The 19,770-nt window shown below is 38.5% G+C and overlaps 1 protein-coding gene across 3 annotated transcripts in view; it reads right to left on the bottom strand.

The window, feature by feature from the left end:
• The window catches only part of gfm1 (G elongation factor, mitochondrial 1), a 53,674-nt gene that overhangs the window by 2,654 nt on the left and 31,250 nt on the right, over positions 1-19,770 (bottom strand). For all 3 annotated transcript variants that reach the window (XM_069896756.1, XM_069896758.1, XM_069896757.1), the window contains 3 exons: positions 16,015-16,097; positions 6,350-6,512; positions 2,014-2,158 (listed from right to left, as the gene is read on the bottom strand). In XM_069896756.1, coding sequence (XP_069752857.1) covers positions 2,014-2,158; positions 6,350-6,512; positions 16,015-16,097 — 391 coding nt within the window. The remainder of the gene's footprint in view (positions 1-2,013; positions 2,159-6,349; positions 6,513-16,014; positions 16,098-19,770) is intronic.

The following is a 19,770-nucleotide window of genomic DNA, read 5'->3' as shown; positions in this document are numbered from 1 at the left end:
ACCATATTTTTATCAAATAACTTTTCAAGAAGGCAGGGAGAGAAATAAATTAGCAAGAAAATGTTTGAATGCATTATCGGAAGGGTAACAGAACAGAGATAAAATCATATAATCAATCAATGTGGTTTTAGAAAAAAATGTTTGTTGAAGATGCAGGTGGCAAAAGAGGCACGGGGAATGAGTAGATGACCTAGGTTTATATTTTTGAAATGTCTTTCTTAAGAATCATGGTGCAGATTGTCACACAGAAAGCTCTCTTTTAGCAAGTATTATGATCACTGAAACAGGAAGAAGTTAAAATACACAGTCCACTTGTCGGCAGCAGATCATTTTTTGTGGATGCCACAACATTTAGTGCTGATCCTGCTGCTACTGATGAAATGATTTGGATGAATGAATGTATTTTTTCAGCTTTGCTGACAATACTAAGGAGATTAAATGAGCTAGGTTAGATAATGAGACTATGAAGGGGAAGTAAAACATGAGAAAATGCAGCTCTTCAGTAATTGGGATGGCAGGAACTGAAGTAGATTATTTTTAAATAGTAAAAACACAATAAATATTATTATCCAGCTACAAAAAGGTAACAGTCAGGTGTGCAATTGAAAAGGCGAATTTTATTTTGGCCTTTATTTCAGTAATTTTATGGACATGAGAAATTCAAGTGCAAATGCACAAGATAGTGCTGCCATCACCCCAGGGAAATTCAATGCAATTTGACCTTCTTGCCCAGGAAAGATGAACTGAGCTTGAAGGGAGCTTTACAGAAATTTACTTACTTAACTAGTTCTGGGAATGAGGCTTTGTCGCTATAACTGATGGTGCAGGAAAGGCCGACATGAATTTGGGTTTAAATAGTCAGCTGTAACATCAGAAACAAATATGATTGTGGGGGGGTGGGGGGGGGGGGGAAGACGGACATGAAAATGGTAAAAATCTGTTCCCTCTAGCAGAATGTCAAAGAACTTCAGAAAGAAAGAAACACCCATGCATCTTCTGAGTTTGCTCCACCATATTGTTAGATTATGGCTGATTTGATTGTCAGCCTCAACTGTACTTTCCTTTCTGATCTCATTGTGAATAATTTCCAAAATATCAAAACAAACTACCCCAGCCTTGACTACATCTCAAGATTCAACATTAACTGTCACCTCCCCCGCAATATTCAATGGCATTAACATCACTGACTGAATCCTCCATTATCAAATTCTGAGGGGGACCACTGACCAGAAAATTAACGGGGAGGCACAATATGGTTACAAGGTAGGAAGCTAGGAATTTAGCAGAAAATAATTCACAAATCACCAAAGCCTGCCCATCATCAAAAATGCTCAAGTCAGGAGTGTATTGGAATGCTTGCCATTTGCCTGAATGAGTGCAGCTTCAGCAACATTCAAGAGCTAGACACCATACAGGACATAGTAACTCGCTTGACAGCCATCCCCTCCAAAGCCATTCACTCACTCCATCACTGATGTTCAGAGCAGTAGTTTGTACGATCCAGAGGATGCAATGCAGGAACCCAAACTGTCCTCGTCAACCAAGCTTGACCTATTTTCATGGGCTTGGCTCCTATTCCATGTGAGCCTTTCCTATCCAAGTAGCTGTCTAAATGTCTTCTGAATGTTAGAATTATCCCTGCTATGAGCACTTTCCTCTGGCAGCTCTTTCTAATTAGCTCAGACAATAAATCAATTCAAAGCAGAGATCCACATCAAGGAAAGAACGGGATTTAAAAATTGGGGAAATGTGGATCTGTTTTAATTTAATTTTGGATTTTGTTCATTCCAGCATGCCAATTCTCCATTTATAAACAAAGACATGAAAAACTATATGAATATTTGCAGAAAGAAAACTATTTCTAATTTTGCAAGACACAGTTGCCCAAAAATATATATTGTAAATTTAATGTATACTTTCTGAAGAATTTTATGAAAGTTTTTAAGGTGGAGAGGACAGTACTTATATTTGATGCGTTTTTTTCCATTCTTATTTTCTGTGAACTTTACAAACCCTGTTTGACTGCACCCTCTCCAGCTCTGATGAAAGAGATTTCATTGGAATCCACCATGTGATGAGCACCATCTTCCAATACAAATCGTACCCCAGAGATTTTATGAGCTGTAAGATGGCCCTTTGCGCAGGCTTCAAGAAAACCCTGTCAAAATAGCACGAAACTTCATTATATTTTCAACAAAAAAATGTAAAGCCACAAGATCTTAAAAAATTTACTGATATGTTGGTCCATTGTTAACACAAAAGTTAGAACAAACTGTATTTTCACCTAAATAAATGATCAATGGGAAACAATGGGAGGGCTTCAAGTTAAAGTATTTGATGAAATAGATATAATAATGAGTTGATCATTTGCAGGGAGAGCAGAACTTGGGGTCAAAAAGATAAATAAATTACAGGAACATGCTGAAGATCTTCAGCAAAAAAAATTGTTTCACTTTAGAACTGTTACAATAGACAATAGGAGCTGGAGTAGGCCCTGAGTATCTCGAGGTGGTTTGGGAGGAATTGTTGGAGCAGCTTGCACACAAACACATTTTTAAAACAGAATAGTTGCAGGACTTTTTCAGAAAAGTAGCACCATTCAGCAGTTTGCCTGGGAGAGCATGTGATCTTTGCAAGCAGGCCAGAACAGTTTTGTTCTCAGAGAGGGAGGGAGTGAAACAGAGGAGAGACATAGAAATCAGTTCCAGAAGAACAAAGCTGGCAAACTTTGGAAGGCTGCCTGGTCAAAGGAGAAGGCTGGTGGTCTGAAAGGTGACCTGAAAGAAAGAGGATCATCTGGAGAACCCTGAAGGGGGCAAGTTTCGTTAGCAAGACTGATTGAGAAGGAATCAGTTGCACATGTCCTGGAAAAGGAATCTCTCTCTGAAGACCAACAAGAACTCTCCTGAGTGGTAATCATTTGCCTGTTAAACACCAAAGGCTGATGAACTTTGTTAATGCTAACTTCTGTGCACAATAGAAGAATTGCCTGCCACCAGTGAGATTGGACTGTGATCCAAAGAACTTTTCTAATCTTAAATATACATTACACACACCTACACTTAGTGTTAGAGGGGGGATTAAGTAGGTTAAGTAAGTTGATAGTAATAAGTTAATGTTGCATTCTGTTTTCTTGTTCAATTATAATTAAAAACTACTTTTGTTTTAAGTAACCCTGTGTTGTGGTGAATATCTATTGCTGCTGGATTTTGGGGTCCTTTGGGCTCATAACAAGAACAAACAAATGAATTCAAAGAGTGCAATACACAAAATGCTGGAGAAACTTAGCAGATCATGCAGTGTCTAAAGGAAGCAAAGGGGATAACAAATGTTTTGGGCCTGAGTCCTTCATCAAGGTGTGAGCAAATAGCAGGCAGGTGCCCAAATTCAAAGATTGACATAATAGATTTGTTTCCAGATATATTTGAATTGAATAGTATGTTAAAGGTAGTGAGAAGAAGTTGACGAGAAAAGAAAGATGTGATCAATTTGACAGTTCTCTGAAGCAGTGACTAAGATTAATGAAGGCAAGGCAGTCAACTTTAGCAGTCTTTACAAGATTTCTAGGCTGGCCTGGAAAGTCCAATTGCATGGTAACTGGAGCAAACTGTATATGTGGATACAGAATTGGCTTGAAGACAAGAGTTAGGGAGTGGTTGTGGAGGGTTCAGCGCTTGACGTCCTGCTTTGCGGAAACTGCCAAAATGTTTGGCCTGGAAGTCAGCCTGAAGAAAACTGAGGTCCTCCATCAGCCAGCTCCCCACCATGACTACCAGCCCCCCCACATCTCCATCGGGCACACAAAACTCAAAACGGTCAACCAGTTTACCTATCTCGGCTGCACCATTTCATCAGATGCAAGGATCGACAATGAGATAGACAACAGACTCGCCAAGGCAAATAGCGCCTTTGGAAGACTACACAAAAGAGTCTGGAAAAACAACCAACTGAAAAACCTCACAAAGATAAGCGTATACAGAGCCGTTGTCATACCCACACTCCTGTTCGGCTCCGAATCATGGGTCCTCTACCGGCACCACCTACGGCTCCTAGAACGCTTCCACCAGCGTTGTCTCCGCTCCATCCTCAACATCCATTGGAGCGCTCACACCCCTAACGTCGAGGTACTCGAGATGGCAGAGGTCGACAGCATCGAGTCCACGCTGCTGAAGATCCAGCTGCGCTGGATGGGTCACGTCTCCAGAATGGAGGACCATCGCCTTCCCAAGATCGTATTATATGGCGAGCTCTCCACTGGCCACCGTGACAGAGGTGCACCAAAGAAAAGGTACAAGGACTGCCTAAAGAAATCTCTTGGTGCCTGCCACATTGACCACCGCCAGTGGGCTGATAACGCCTCAAACCGTGCATCTTGGCGCCTCACAGTTTGGCGGGCAGCAGCCTCCTTTGAAGAAGACCGCAGAGCCCACCTCACTGACAAAAGGCAAAGGAGGAAAAACCCAACACCCAACCCCAACCAACCAATTTTCCCTTGCAACCGCTGCAATCGTGTCTGCCTGTCCCGCATCGGACTGGTCAGCCACAAACGAGCCTGCAGCTGACGTGGACTTTTTACCCCCTCCATAAATCTTCGTCCGCGAAGCCAAGCCAAAGAGAAAGATGCAGATGACATCAGAATTGGTGGTATAGAGGCCAGTGTAGTGGATCATCTCAGATTACAACAGGATCTTGATAAACAGGGAAAGTAGGCAGGAATGGCAGATGCAATTTAACTTGGACAAATGTGAAGTGTTGAACATTAGCAGGTTAAGCCAGAGCAGATCTTCAACATTAAATATTAGTGTCCTAGAGTGTGGCAGAACAGAGAGATTTAGGGTTACAGGTACTCATCGTATATACACGTGAAATACTGGACCCCTTATTTTTGGCCCAAAAATCTGCTGTTCTCCACATATTGTGTGTAAAAGTCAACCTCCCTATTTTAAGATATGGTCACCCATCCACCGAAGATCCCGAGTGCTGTATCTCACCCAAGCCCACCACCCACCCATCCAAGATCCCAACTGTGAACTCTCACCTGGGCCCTGGCCACCCACCCATCTGAGCTCCCAATGCCCTGACCACAGACTCTCACCCAGGAGCAGGGACATTTGGGAACAACTGTACAAGATGTTGATGAGACACCACTTTGAATATTGCATAGTTCTAGTGGCCAACTATTGGAAAGATATTATTAAATTGGTAAGACTTCACAAAAATGTTACCAGGACTTAAAGGTTTGAATTTCAAGGATAGGTCGAGACTTTTCTTCCTTGAGCATCAAAAGTTGAGGAGAGAAGCAAGGTTTATAAAAGGTATATAGTCAGACTTTTCCAAAATTAAAGGGCATAGTTTCAAGGTGAGGGGGAAGAGATATAAAAGGGAGCCACTTCCCCACATGAAAGAGTGCAAGTATATGAAATGCCAGAGAAACTGATAGACCCAGGTACAAGTGGAACAAATAAAAGGTTTTTTTTAAAGATTGGTACATGCACAGGAAAGGTTTTTGAGAGTTATGGACCAAATGTATGCAAACATACTTAGGCAATCTGGTTGGTGAGGGCAAGTTGGGCTGAAGGTCTTGTTCTGTGATGTAAAATTCTGTGATGACAAGGGTGGATGAAATGTGTGGGATAGGATGAGAAATACATGGTAGGTAAATAACATGGATTATTGAGTAGAATCACTTACAATATAACTTGTCAACATGACTAAACTGTCTTACAGTGCCATAAATTGCATTAATTCTTGTTAGTTTTAAATTACTTTTTTTCTTTAAGGACAAGCTTCCCTTAGACCAATGCTTTTCAAACTTTTTCTTTCCACTCACATACCACCTTAAGTAATCCCTATGCCATAGGTGCTCTGTGATTAGTAAAGGATTGCTTAAGGTGGTATGTTATTGAAAAATGTTAGAAAACTACTGCTTTAGACATAAGACATAGGAGAAGACTTAGGCCATTCAATCCATCAAATCAGCCCTGCCATTCTATCATGGCTGATATATTATCCTTTTCCACCCATTCTCCTGTCTTTTCTCCAGACCCCTCAATTCCCTTTCTGATCAAAATGCATCTACCTTCACCTTAAATATCCCTAATGACCTGGCCTCCACAACCATCTGTTGCAATGAATTCCACAAATTCCCCCTCAACTGTATTTTAAAGGGAAATTTTTTTGTGTATTTATCAAAATTTTTTGTTTTCTCTGAGGAGAAAACAAATTATTTCTAACAATCTCTTCAAAAGAAGTAAAAAAATCTCCTCCTCACCAATATATTTAATTACAATAATATGTGTAGTATAAGAAAAGAATAAAAGTAGATTCATGTAATACCCAAATCTATTACCTTTTCAATAGCTGGTATAAATTGCCGTGGTACATTTGTTCCAATTGTTCTGTCAGCAAATTCTAATTTGGTATAGTTTTCAGGTTCCAGAGGTTCCAACATTCCAATAACCTTGCCATACTGGCCTGCACCACCAGATTGCTTCTTGTGAGTAAATTCAAAGCTAAAAAAAAACATGCCAAAATTAATTCTACATATAACAGTAAAAAAAAAACTTTTTGAATAATGTGAATAAATAGTCAATTTGCTGACAGTGGGATGAGTGCAAACATACCACCTGTTAGATTTTAGATATAGCTTTTAAAAGAAGCCTGATTACAAACTACTTTTGATTATTTTCACCCTGTAGTCCAATCATTTGAGAATGACATAGCTCTCTAATGTTTCTTCATACAAATATCTTTGGGCGAACCTGTGACATTTTTTTTCTGTCACAGAACAATGGGATGTTGGTGGCAGTGCATGCATGGGAAAAAAAAATTGCTGTGAGGTTGTTTCATGAGATTGGTGTGGAGAATACACACAAGTGATAAAACTTTGTCATTGTGCCACTTCCAAAACTAGACCAACTTGGGTCAATTAGACATTGCAGTATTTATCAATCAGTATTAAACAAGAATAGATTTGTTTTTAATGTACAAGAACACAACAATAATTAGCTGCAGGTATTTTAGTCTTATTTTGTTGGACAATTAACATGTTACAGTTTAATAGGATTCCATTAATCTAATGTACCAAAGCAATTTTTTGGCTTTGGGATAAATAAATGGAGAACCTCAGAAATATATTATAATTTTAATTAGTAATCCCGAGCAATAGGTGTTTTACAGATAACAAATCGAAAAAAAACACAACCCAGCTTGCTTTTTTTATTTCTGGTGTAGACAGTTCTAAAATTTTTGGAGGTCTTATGATAAAAGGCCTTCTTAATGTTGGTCGTTCCAAGATGTTCTTGCGTAGATGTGTTTCTGACAAGTTAGAAAATACTAGCTTTTCTTTCCTTTAACATGCTTTTCTTTTTAAAATATTTTTATTTAATTTAACATATAAATCCTACATACAAAATCATCTAACAGCAAATTGTATCATGTACACATCACAAATTAAACATATCATGTAAATCAAAAACCTATTTAACTTACTTCTTTAAGATATCAACTTTTATCAATATAATAATTTACTCTTTATCCCTTTCTCTTAATATATCCCAATAAAGTTCTGGATAGAAAATAGATACGATCAAATTAGACAAAGGGTGCATTCTATCCTAATTAATGATCCATGACTACCATATTAAACCCATAATTTAATTAATTGATCTCAAAAAAACCACAAAAAAACAAAATCTAAACAAAAATCCTGTCTAATCTAACCCCTCCTTCCAAACAAGGTTAACTTGTAAAATTGTAAAGATATGGAGCAAATAGTGACCTTCAGACACTGGACAGATAATTTCCAGAGCACCCAGATTTCTTAAATCTTCCTCAATTACTGTATTGGGATTTAATGGCTAATGGTTCAGGCACAAAGTGTCCAAGGTACCTGCAAGCAATCAGTGTGCATGGACCAACAGGTCAACAAGAGGGCAACATGGTTCGTGTAGCGGTTAGCGCAATACTGGTTCAGTGTCAGAGACGCTGTCTCCAAGGAGTTTATACATTCTCCCACTGTCTGTGTGGGTTTCCTCCAGGTGCTTGGATTTCCTCACGCCCTTCAAAATGTGTGGGTGTTGTAAATTAATTCGGGTATTTAGACAGCACGGGCTCATGGGCCAGAAGTGCTTGTAACCGTGCTGCATGCCAACATTTTAAAAAGTTGGAGACCAAAGCATTTACTCTTCCTAAATAGTGTGAATGACTACTGGTAATTACTTCTCAAAGACACAACAATGCTGCAATTTTCATGTGACGTCCATGATGGCCTATCACTTTTAGAAATTAATTTTTTTTCTCCAAGATTATTTCAATGTATACAATCAGCTACAGATATAATACTTGAATGTTTTCATCACAATGTTGCTGTCCAACTGATTCATTTGGTCAAATAAATGTAAAGAAGCCTCAATCAAATCTGAACCAGAACTCAAAAACTATAATATTCTTGTGCATAACCAGCATCATATTCGAGTGCCATGGATTTTAACCAGAAAACGAGATCCAACAGATTTTGATTTGCATAATATTATTTCATCTAATCTGGTGAGCCATTTATTTATTCATGTGCAACATAAATTGCACTCACCAGCTTGGAGCAACACATCCAAAGTCATCCAAGCAATGATACAGCAGCCAGATCAACAGACCCAAGATAAACATAACCTTTCATTGAATTTGATGTTTCAGATACATTGGACTCACAGTACAAAATAGCTATTTTTTGATTATCGCTTTGCAAATGCCTACTTATATCTCCACAACTTCTGAACATTTCTACACTTATCTGACATCACAAATACAATTTTTTTAAGGGGAGGGGGGAAATAGCTAAGAATTTAGTTTTAAATTTACACAAAACAGAAATTCTAGACATAGTGTCAACTGGATTGGCTTTCTTAAAGTACCTAAAACCTTGAGGCAAGAATTTAAAAATAATTATTTTCATTCTCAACGGTGTCCAAGGGGAAATAAAATAAATGATTTGTTGCTCTTATGGTATTAATCAGTTGAAAATGGTGGAAATTAACAGAATTATAAAACAATATTATTCTTCTCACCAAGAGGGAAATTAGTAGCATAAAGTACTATCAAACATTTAGACACTGAACACATCTTTGATCCAATACCAAATGTTGAAAGAAATTAAAAATAAAATAAAATTGAGAGATAGAACAAACAAAAATCCACAGCATTTAAAAAAAGGGAAATGTCCAAGTATAAGAAACAAAGTTTGAAGATCTTAAAGTGCATGAATCATTAGTATTCATTATTTGAATGCATAATTGTGAAGGTCACGAGGGAGATTGTCATCTTGATACAATTGAAAGCTGTGCTTTTCACAAAAGCGAAGGCTCAAAGTTTAGTTGTAAAGTAGTTGTACTCAGTTCTAAACTTTGTCAATTGTTTCTTACCATCACTGAATGGAAAGTCAAAAACAAATCATTTAAAGATTCCAGACATTGATACTGAAATTTCAACAAATAGTCGCTACGCTCAGCAAGTTGCAAGTGTGGCCATCCACTATTTAAACTACCATCATGGATCACCATACAACGTTTATCAGCAACATCAGGTGAAGAAAGCTTATCTTGAGGTAAGATTACTTCTAAAAATATTTACTTGCTTTATAAATGACTATTTATAGAGACTCTCAAGATTTGACATTTTACAAAAAAAATTAAATCAAAACATGCTTTTGCTGTAAACTGTAATCATGTTTCATCCAACACATTCAATTTCAAAATTATGAGTACAGAATTAAAATGCAAAGCATAGAAACAGAAGACAGCAAAAACCTCTTTTTACTGGAAAGCTGCCGAGTCAGAAACAACCTAAAAAATCTCGACTATTCACAACCAAATCAGAAAATCAGTTTATGTTATTAGTAATATCACTCACTTTAATCAGGATTTTAGTTTTTATTTTAACATAAAACTAATTTTTAATAGGTTTACCAAATTAATTGCAGATTTGGAGTCAAATACTATCCTTAATAATTTCAAGTTTCCCTTTCCTAAATCAACAGTACAATTGATTTAAAAATTGTTTACTCCAACTGTTTGCCAGCTGGAATGAAAAGAAAAAAAAATTATTGGTTTTGCAATAATTTTTGCCTCATTAACAGTACAAAAACTATTTTGTCTTCAAATCCATGGCTCTTACCAACAAAGAACTTTCCCACGTTCGGCATTTCTGTATAACATTTTAAAAATCAAAACAAAACCAAATTCTCCAATATATATCCAGCTCAAAATGTTTCAAGTCCTTTTTTAAAAAAAATATTCCTAACCTTAATGTTTAAACTTTACTTTTGTCAAATTCTCTTTCTTTTTCAATGTTCACCAGATTGATTCTGAAAATAAGTGGTTTATCTAATGAGGAAAGATTGAGTATTTTGGGATTATACTCATTGAAGGTTAGGAGGATGATGGGGGCGGGGGGAAATAATGTCAACATTTTGTCTCAAAAATGAAGTTCTCCTGTTTTTTTTCCCCTGAAGATTTTTCATTGAAAAATAGTGCAACAGGAATCATGTTTACAATTTGATAAGTCAGAATCAGAATTTACTGTCACGAAATTTGTTGTTTTACGGCAGATATTGTACACTACAGGTGCAAAAATTGCTATAAATTACATTTAAACATTAAATAAATTAGTGCAAAAGGGAAGAAGTGAGGTAGTGTCTGTAGTTCATTGCCCATTCAGAAATCCGATGGCGGAGGGGAAGAAGCAGTTTTTAAAATTTTTTGAGTGTTCATCTTCAGGTTTCTATAACTCCTTCCTGATGGTAGCAGTGAGAAGAGGCCATGTGTGGATAGTGAGGATCCTTGATGATGCACTCTGGAGACACCACTTCTTGCATGTGTCCTAAATGGAGTAAAGACTAAGGCCCATGATGGCATTAGCCAAGTTCACAACTCTCTGCAGCCTTTTCCTGTCCTCTGACATTATACTGAAGTCTTATTAGATTTATCCATGTCGTATTAAGAAAACATCTGTTAAAATCAACAATTTATTTCATCAATGAAAGTTGCACTTCACTAAATAAACAACAAATATTTCCAAGCTGATTTATAGTTCCACAAAATCTGCCTTTGCTATATTCCACATCATTCTTTGTAGTTTAGATTAATGAAGCAAGGCATCTAACCTTCATACACAGAAGCTTGTTTACTTCTTAGAATTTCCTCCATACAAGCTTTCTCTCACCCTCCCAATGCTGCATGGCCTCAATTTCAGATTCCTTCATTAACTGGAGACAGTAATGAAGCAGGGCAACAAGATAATGGTGTCTCCAAACATTCCAGTCAAAAAAATGTAAATGGAGCCACAAAGACTCAAAACTCTGCACTATAGAGCCTTGTAAAGGTCTGGATAACAGTTTCCAATCAGTATCAAATTTTATTTTCCTGAAAAAAAAAATGTTTTGCTCTGCTGTCAAAGTTCAAATTTTCAAAAGAAAACATGGATACTGCTGCAAAGACGAGAGTTCGATGTACATCCTCACATGCTCTTAAAAAGGGAATGATGAACCAGTTTTTTGAACCATTACAGTCTTTGCAGTGACTGTGGTTTGGGCAAGTTCAGAACTTGGATCTTTTTCATCAACCTGTTCCTCCTTGCTTACTCATTTTTATCCATTTTCTCAAGCTTTTCCTCAAAGCTCTGCCCTTCATTCTTTTTTCTGCTGCATCACAACAGAACAATACAGTACAGTACAGGCCTTCCAGCCCTTGACGTGTGCCGACCCATATATCCCTTTCTAAAACCAATGAACACCCCCACCCCATAACTCTCTATTTTTCTTTCATCCATATGTCTCAGAGTTTCTTATTGCCCCCAATGTTTCAGCTTCCACCACCATCCCTGGCAATGCATTCCAGGCACTCACAACTCTGTGTAAAAAAAAAACTTACTCCAGATGTCTCTCCTAAACTTCCCTCCCTTCATTTTGTACGTATGTCCTCTGGGGTTTGCTGATCCTGCCCTAGGAAACAGGTCCACCCTATCTATGCCTCTCATAACCTTGTAAACCTCTATCAAGTCTCCTCTCATCCTTATACACTCCAAAGATAAAAGTCCCACCTCTGTTAGCCTTGCCTCATTAGACTTGTTTCCCAACCCAGGCACCATTCTAGTAATCTCCTCTGCACCCTCTCCAAAGCTTTCACATCCTTCCTATAATGAGGTGACCAGAACTGAACACTGTACTCCAAGTGTGGTCTTATCAAAGATTTGTAGAGTTGTAAGATGACCTCTCTACTCCGAATTCCATTAATGAATCCCAGCATCCTATCAACCTGCACGGCGATCTTCAGGGATGTATGCCCCCCTCTGCCCCCCCTCCCAAACAAGGCCCCCCTGTTCATCCACACTTTAAATTAACCGACTATTAACCCTGGTTTGTCCTTCCAAAATACATCAGCTCACACTTATCCAGATTGAAATCAATCTGCCATTTTTCTGCCCAACTGTATCCTGTCTATATCATTTTGTAACTTTCATCTCCATTCACAACTACGTGTCATCCACAAACATACCGACCCATCCATTTACCTCTTCATCCAGGTCATTTATATAAAGAAAATCACAAAGTGCAGAGACCCCAGGACAGATCCCTGTGGCACTCCAATAATCACTGACCTCCAGGGAATACTTTCCTTCCACTAATATTCTCTGCTTTCTTTCAATAAGTCAATTTTTTATTCATACAGCTAATTTTCCACTGATCCCATGTCTCATAACTTTTAGGATAAGTCTCTTGTGGGGGACCTTGTCAAATGTTTTGCTAAAAACCATGTAGACCACATCCACTGCCCTACCCTCATCAATTTCTTTTAACTTTTCAAAAAACTCAATTAGACTCACTACCTCCTCGGTTATCCTTATATGCTTCATGACCTCCCCACTATTTTTCTTTACTTCAACTGGTTCAACATTTTTTTCCATAGTGAATACCGAGGCAAAGAAATCATTCAAGATTTCCCCCATTTCCTCAGACTTATCACTCAGCCTACCCTCGCCATCTACAAGGGGTCCAATTTTATCTCTCACTAATCTTTTACTTTTAATGTACTTATAGAAACCCTTTGGATTTATTTTTACTCTGTAAAAACCCTCTAACTGGCTACCTTTATGTTTTGGCCCCTGCCTGTCCTTCCTCACCAATTCAGAGTTTATTATATCATGCTTTTGTCCTTCTACCCTAATCTCTGCCCTCACAGTCTGATTCCCAGCCCCCTGCCAAACGAGTTTAAACCCTTCTCAACAGCTCTAGCAAACCTGCCTGTCAGGATACTGGTGCCCCCTCCAGTTCATGTGCATCCTGTCCTTTTTTTGTAGTGGTCAGACATTCCCCAATAGAGATCTCAATGACCCCTGCCCAAACTCTTCAGCCATGAATTCATCTGCCACAAATTCCTATTCCTACCCTCTCTGGTGCATGACACAGGCAGCAATCCTGAGATTACCATCCTTGAGGTACTGCTTTTTAACTTCCTTCCAAACTCCTTATATTCCCCCTTCAGGACCTCATCCCTATTCCTATCTATGTAATTGGTCCCCACATGGATGACATCTGGCTGCTCGCCCTCTCCCTTCAGAATGCTATGAACTTGAACAAAGACGTTTCTTATCCTGGCACCTGAGGGGCAACAACATACCATCCGGAAGCCTTGATCTCGTTCACAGAATCTCCTATCCACTTGTCTAACCAACGAGTCCCCAATCACCATCAGTCTCTTCTTCTCCCCCCTTCTCTTCTGAACCGGAGTCCCAGCCTCTGGAACTGGAGACATGACCACCTTAACTTGCCCTGGGAGAAAACTCTTCTCAGCTCTCCGAAGCCTCTCGAGCCAAAACCTCAGAGTCCCACTCCTTCACTGATCCACTATTTGCTGACCGTTCCTTTCGCTCCCCCTCCCTTTATTGGTCCTTGTCAATGATCTCAATTACCCAATTACTCACCCCCACAAATTACTCTGTTTAACTCTTCAATTGCCCTCCTAACTTTTTTTCAAAAAACAAACACCGACTCACCTCTCATCCCCTCCCATCTGTTGCTCCTCCTCTATCCTCAATTGTCCTGGACTCAACTTTTTCTATTTTGTATCAGTATCAAAATTTAGAAATGAACTTGGATTTTCCAGTTCTCATGAAGCCTTTCAACAGTCTTCATCAGTACACTGGGCACCTAACAGAAAGATCTAGAATGCATATGCAATTCAACACAAATATTCAAAACTTCTATTCATAATTTCTTACTCTTTAGTTTGATACAATGTTCCAAAATCTTTTCTTGTATAATATTAAGAAACCAATGGCCCAATGAGAACTATTTACAATTACTGTGCTGTTTAAAAATAAAGCTGGGAATGTACACTGGTGGATCTTCAGGGTGGCTTTCTTTGAGGCAAATGAAAAACCTGGACACATGTTGTCTGATAAGAGTAATTTTAGCAGATAAACATCAGAGCTGGTTTCACACAACTGAAAATTCAGCAATCCATTTCCTTGGTTATATTCCTCCATATTAAGCCAAATGCAAAAACCAAGATTATGAACACCCTGCAATCTTTTTCAGCCTTATTCATGAAGCACAAGCAAAAGAGATTGCAACTTTCAAGCAACACATCACAAACAAGCAAACTCCAAGTTTCGAAATCTGAATCTGAAACTAGAAGTTTGTCCAGCAAAAAAATCAAATTTATAATATTCTCTTTGTGCCATGTGATGCTACTAGAATGCATAAAGCCAATGCACATTTAGTTACTGTAGCCTTTTCTTTCTTTCTTTGGCTTGGCTTCGCGGACGAAGATTTATGGAGGGGGTAAAAAGTCCACGTCTCCTGCAGGCTCGTTTGTGGCTGACAAGTCCGATGCGGGACAGGCAGACACGGTTGCAGGGGAAAATTGGTTGGTTGGGGTTGGGTGTTGGGTTTTTCCTCCTTTGCTTTTGTCAGTGAGGTGGGCTCTGCGGTCTCCTTCAAAGGAGGTTGCTGCCCGCCGAACTGTGAGGCGCCAAGATGCACGGTTGGAGGTGATATCAGCCCACTGGCGGTGGTCAATATGGCAGGCACCAAGAGATTTCTTTAGGCAGTCCTTGTACCTCTTCTTTGGTGCATCTCTGTCTCGGTGGCCAGTGGAGAGCTCGCCATAGAACACGATCTTGGGAAGGCGATGGTCCTCCATTCTGGAGATGTGACCCACCCAGCGCAGTTGGGTCTTCAGTAGCCTTTTACTTTGCAAGGATGTCACTGTATGGTTAATTTATATATTTCTCAGAATGACAACCATAATTGTAAACTGTTTAAAAAAAACTCAAACACATTGATTAGCTCCCATTCCTTCCGCAAAAAGGAAAAGATTAACAAACCTCAAACCCCATGTGGAAGTTCATGTACAATCCTGGGTTTATTTTGACTGTGGTGATTCATTAAATTGTTAATTAGGTTTCAGAACAAGTTGAGGAGATATGACATAAATTAATCTTGCTTTTCCTGGAACATAATATTTGATTGACATTTTTATAATGTTAAAAAGAATCCATTTTTTTTGTTGGTAGAGGAATCTGTTACAAAAGTAAATGGTGTTAAAATCTGAGACTGACCAGCAAGAAGTGGTGTCTTCATAAAGTGATGTTGTTACAAGCAGGATTAACAATTTTGAATGTGAAATTGATACATTTCTGCTTTCCAAGGGCAATAATAAGTATGGAGCACCGTTGGATAGAGTTAAGTTAGAGATTCAAAGGGACAAATGGTCTGTGTCGGTTCATATAATTCCACCCCCCCCTCCCCCACAGCGACTTGGTGCTATTTGACAATTTTGTCAAAAACAATTGTACTAAAGACAAAGAATTTTAATTAAAATGCATTAAATACTCTCGGTGGAATTTCAGTAAAGTTCAGAAAATAAATCTTTGACACACTTCAAGAAAGTGAAATACAGTTTGTATTGGCACAAGTTCATTTAAAATTCCAGTAAATTTAGAATATGAAACTTTACTTACGGTACAGGTGCAGAGATGGTCTCCCTGAAGGCAACTTTAGGCTTTCCCATTACACATGGACAATTGTATTCTCTTTCTAGTCTCTGTGAGTGAACACAAGGGAAAATAATTAAATACCAACTGGACTACATGTAGCTTCTTGAAAGCATCACAATGAGCTTACCACATCTAGTCTTACAGCTATTTTAGTTTTGAATTTTCAAAATCAGTTTTCTTAAAATGGTTCTGAAAATTTGCATCATATTAATTCAGATCTAGCCCAGTAAGCAGATTCTACGGTTCCATTTTTGAAAGGCTCACAGTTGTTCTTCTTTTGGAATCAGAATAAAAATAGCAGCAAAAAAATAAATAAATAGAAGCATCTTCTGTAATCTTATAAGATACAAGACCAATAATAATGAACGATTATATCTACAAAGGTTACGAAGACTTACAGCGAAATGCATCTTAATCTGTCTCTTATTGCACAAATATTAATAGTGATAAAGAAACTTTAGTTTCATTTACTAAGATTCCAAAATGCTCAAACTGTTGTCTGAGAATTTGAAATATTGATAATTAAATTTTAAAAAGCCCAACTTTGATTAACTGAATTTGCTAACTTTATTTCAAGAACACCATTGTAAATTGCAGGAAATACAAGATAAAATTTAAGCATCAGCTCAGAATAACTTCTTGTATGAAACTATGTTATATATCCTAGATCTCAGGGATTACCAGAGTTCCTCTCTGGGCACTCCAACAATCAGATGGCAACTAAAAAAAAAACAAGGCAAAATCCTGATCTAGTTAATAATTTCTGTAATTGGTGTCTGCTATAAAATTATGGAGTGACCATTCCTTTGGCAGATATCCAACAATGGGCATCCTGTGTGTATTATGTCAGCTTTTGTATTAAATTATAAGCAATCAAGTTAATGTTTTGTCCAAATGCATAAAAAATTTCTTAAGTAAATTAATATTGTATTATTGGATCTTACTTCTACCACATTTTAAAAATGTATCCTTTATTTAAAATCTGGGCATTGCTCGCAACCTCACCTGTGATAACCCATCCCTAAATGCCTTTGAGAAGATGGTCTTGAGTCACGGTTGTCTTTCTAACATTGCTGTTATAGTTCAAGGATCGAGATCTAACAACAATGAAGAAATATTGATATATTGCCAAGTGAGAATGGTGTGAGACAAGGTGGGGAACATGCTGTTCACACATTGGTAGAAGTCACAGATAGGTGGCAAGTTTTGTAACACACAAACCCTTCAGCCCAACCTCATGTCAAAGTCGTCATCTACCTAACCTAGCCAAATTTGCCTGAGCTTGTCCCATATTCCTTAAACCTGTGGTTCTCATCAATGTCTTGTACAGTTGACATCCCTACTCGTGAACTCAATAGCCTGAAATAATGAAGGCAAGTGTCGGTGTTGCCACTTTCATGGAACTAGGAACAACGTAATTGTGTCCTTGGGTCTCTCTCTTGTCCACAACACTTTCCAGGCCCCTACCTTTTATTGGCAATGAATGGGGCACCGATCAAGTGGTCTGTCTTGTCCTAAGCTGAAGCTTCTGGAAAGTCGTTGGAGCTGCACACATCCAGGCAAGTTGAATTCATTTAATCAGACTGCAATTCTGGTCTGCAAATGATGAAAGAGCTTTGGGATGCCAGGTTGAGAAATCATTCTGCACCTTTGCCCTATGCTATCAGCCAAAATATTAATGTGGCTAGTTCCACAAGGTTGTGTTGTTGCCAGTGTCATAATTATACTAACAAATTTGGTTAGAGGTGCAACTGATTTATTAATGCAGCTATGATATTGCTTGGTCATATAACCTTAACTGTATGCAATGCTCCCTATTTTTATTTTATCTTTATAGAACATGGCATGTACAGAATTGGATGATGATCCACTTGTGATGGTGGAGAACTTCAGTCCCCAAAACAGCATAGCAGCAGTTTCCTTGAGCGAGTTGTTTAATAGTCTTCCACAATTCACAAATAGATATGGGAAAACAATAGCACCTCAATCTGTTGGTTGCAAAACTGTTTGAATATCTTGATACACAGTTACACATGGTCCTGTCTCGAGACTTCAATGGGGTGGGGGTGGGGGAACTCATTTTTAGGGATACTGATCCTGCCCCTGACATCATCCCTCAGCAAACAAGGCAAATCTTTGGCTTGATTGTGTGACAGAGTATATAGAAATGTTTTTGCGAGATAAATTTGGAAAGTTTTGTTAGAGTTGGTCACATGCAAACACTTTAAAACAGATCTTATTTGAAATACTGGAGCTATGCTAGACATAGTAGCTTCTCACACATTTTTGCAAGAACTTTGAAGAGTGCTCAAGAAAAGTCATTATTGGATTATTGTTTATCAAAGTAACAGATGAAAGAGCAGGATGGAGCCACTGCTGTCTGAAAGAAGAACTTGCTGTTGTAAGAGGTTTTGTAAGCAGAGTCACAAAATGGCTTTTTCTCAGAGAGAGAGAGAGAGAGAGAGAGAGAGAGAGAGAGAGAGAGAGAGAGAGAGAGAGAGAGAGAGAGAGAGAGAGGGAGAGAGAGAGAGAGAGAGGGAGTTGCTGGGACTGAAACAGGACAAGCTGGCAAGCTTTTGGAAGACAGCCTGGTCGAAGCCCTTGTGGTTCGTGCAAGAGGAGAGGACTGGCTGTCTAATGTTTCACTTGGAATAAGACAAACAGAAAGGAACTCTGTGGTGACCTGAAAGAAAGAGGTTATCAACTGAAGAACCCTGACAGGGCAAGTTTCATCAGCAAGACACTGAGGTGACTGATGGAAGTCCATCAGTTGTGGATGTCCTGCAACAACACATCTCTCTCTGAAAACCAACAAGAACCTTCCTGAGTGGTAACCATTTACCTTTTGAGCACCAAAGCCTGGTGAACTTTATATATGCTAAATTCTGTGCACAGTATAAGAATTGCCTGCAACCAGTGAACTTGGAGGAGTGAGAAGTGAGATTGGACTGTGAACCAAAGAACTTTTTTGAACTTACACACACATTACAAGCACGTGCAATTAGAATTAGAAGGGGGGTTAAGTTAGGTTAGTTAAGTCAATAGTGATAAGTAAAAGTTTGATCCTGTTTTCATGTTTAAAGATAATTAAAAGCAACTTTTGTTTAAGTATCCATTTGTCGTGGTGAATATCTACTGCTGCTGGGTTTAGGGGTCCTCTGGGCTTGTAACAATTGCAATAGCAAAATGAAGAATGTACCAAGCCTTTGGGGAGGAATGCATTTCTTCTGCTGATTGCAATTTTGAGCTGCCAGATCTATCCTGAGTCTTCTCCATACAGCATGTAGTTTAAAAAGGATTTAGCTCCACAAGCAATGGTCAGTTTACCAATGGTGGACTGATGAACCACACAGGATCATTTTCTGAACTGGAAAATAAGAAGAATACTTGTACATCTATTGTGGCTGACTACCAACACCATTGGTGTCCCATGTCAAATTCCATCAAAACACTGTCCATCACTGCCACCTCTACCTCACAAGTGAAACAAAGGAACTGAGTCATGACTCAAAGCCCACACAATTCTTCACAATTCCACATCACTCAGAACAGTGAAAAACACACAACCTATTCATTAAAAAGGGAAACAACATTTCATTGCCAAATTTCATGCAGCTTTGGTTTGTCACATTTTGGGAGCAGAATTCGTCAACGTGCATACAATCAGTACACACAAGGATGACTTGACAACCTCTCGAGCAAATGTGCTATTGATTCAGC

This window comes from Narcine bancroftii, chromosome 9 (assembly GCF_036971445.1).
Source record: "Narcine bancroftii isolate sNarBan1 chromosome 9, sNarBan1.hap1, whole genome shotgun sequence".
Taxonomy (NCBI): domain Eukaryota; kingdom Metazoa; phylum Chordata; class Chondrichthyes; order Torpediniformes; family Narcinidae; genus Narcine; species Narcine bancroftii.
The sequence above is the reverse complement of the archived record's forward strand: the minus strand, read 5'-3'. Positions and strand labels throughout refer to the sequence as shown.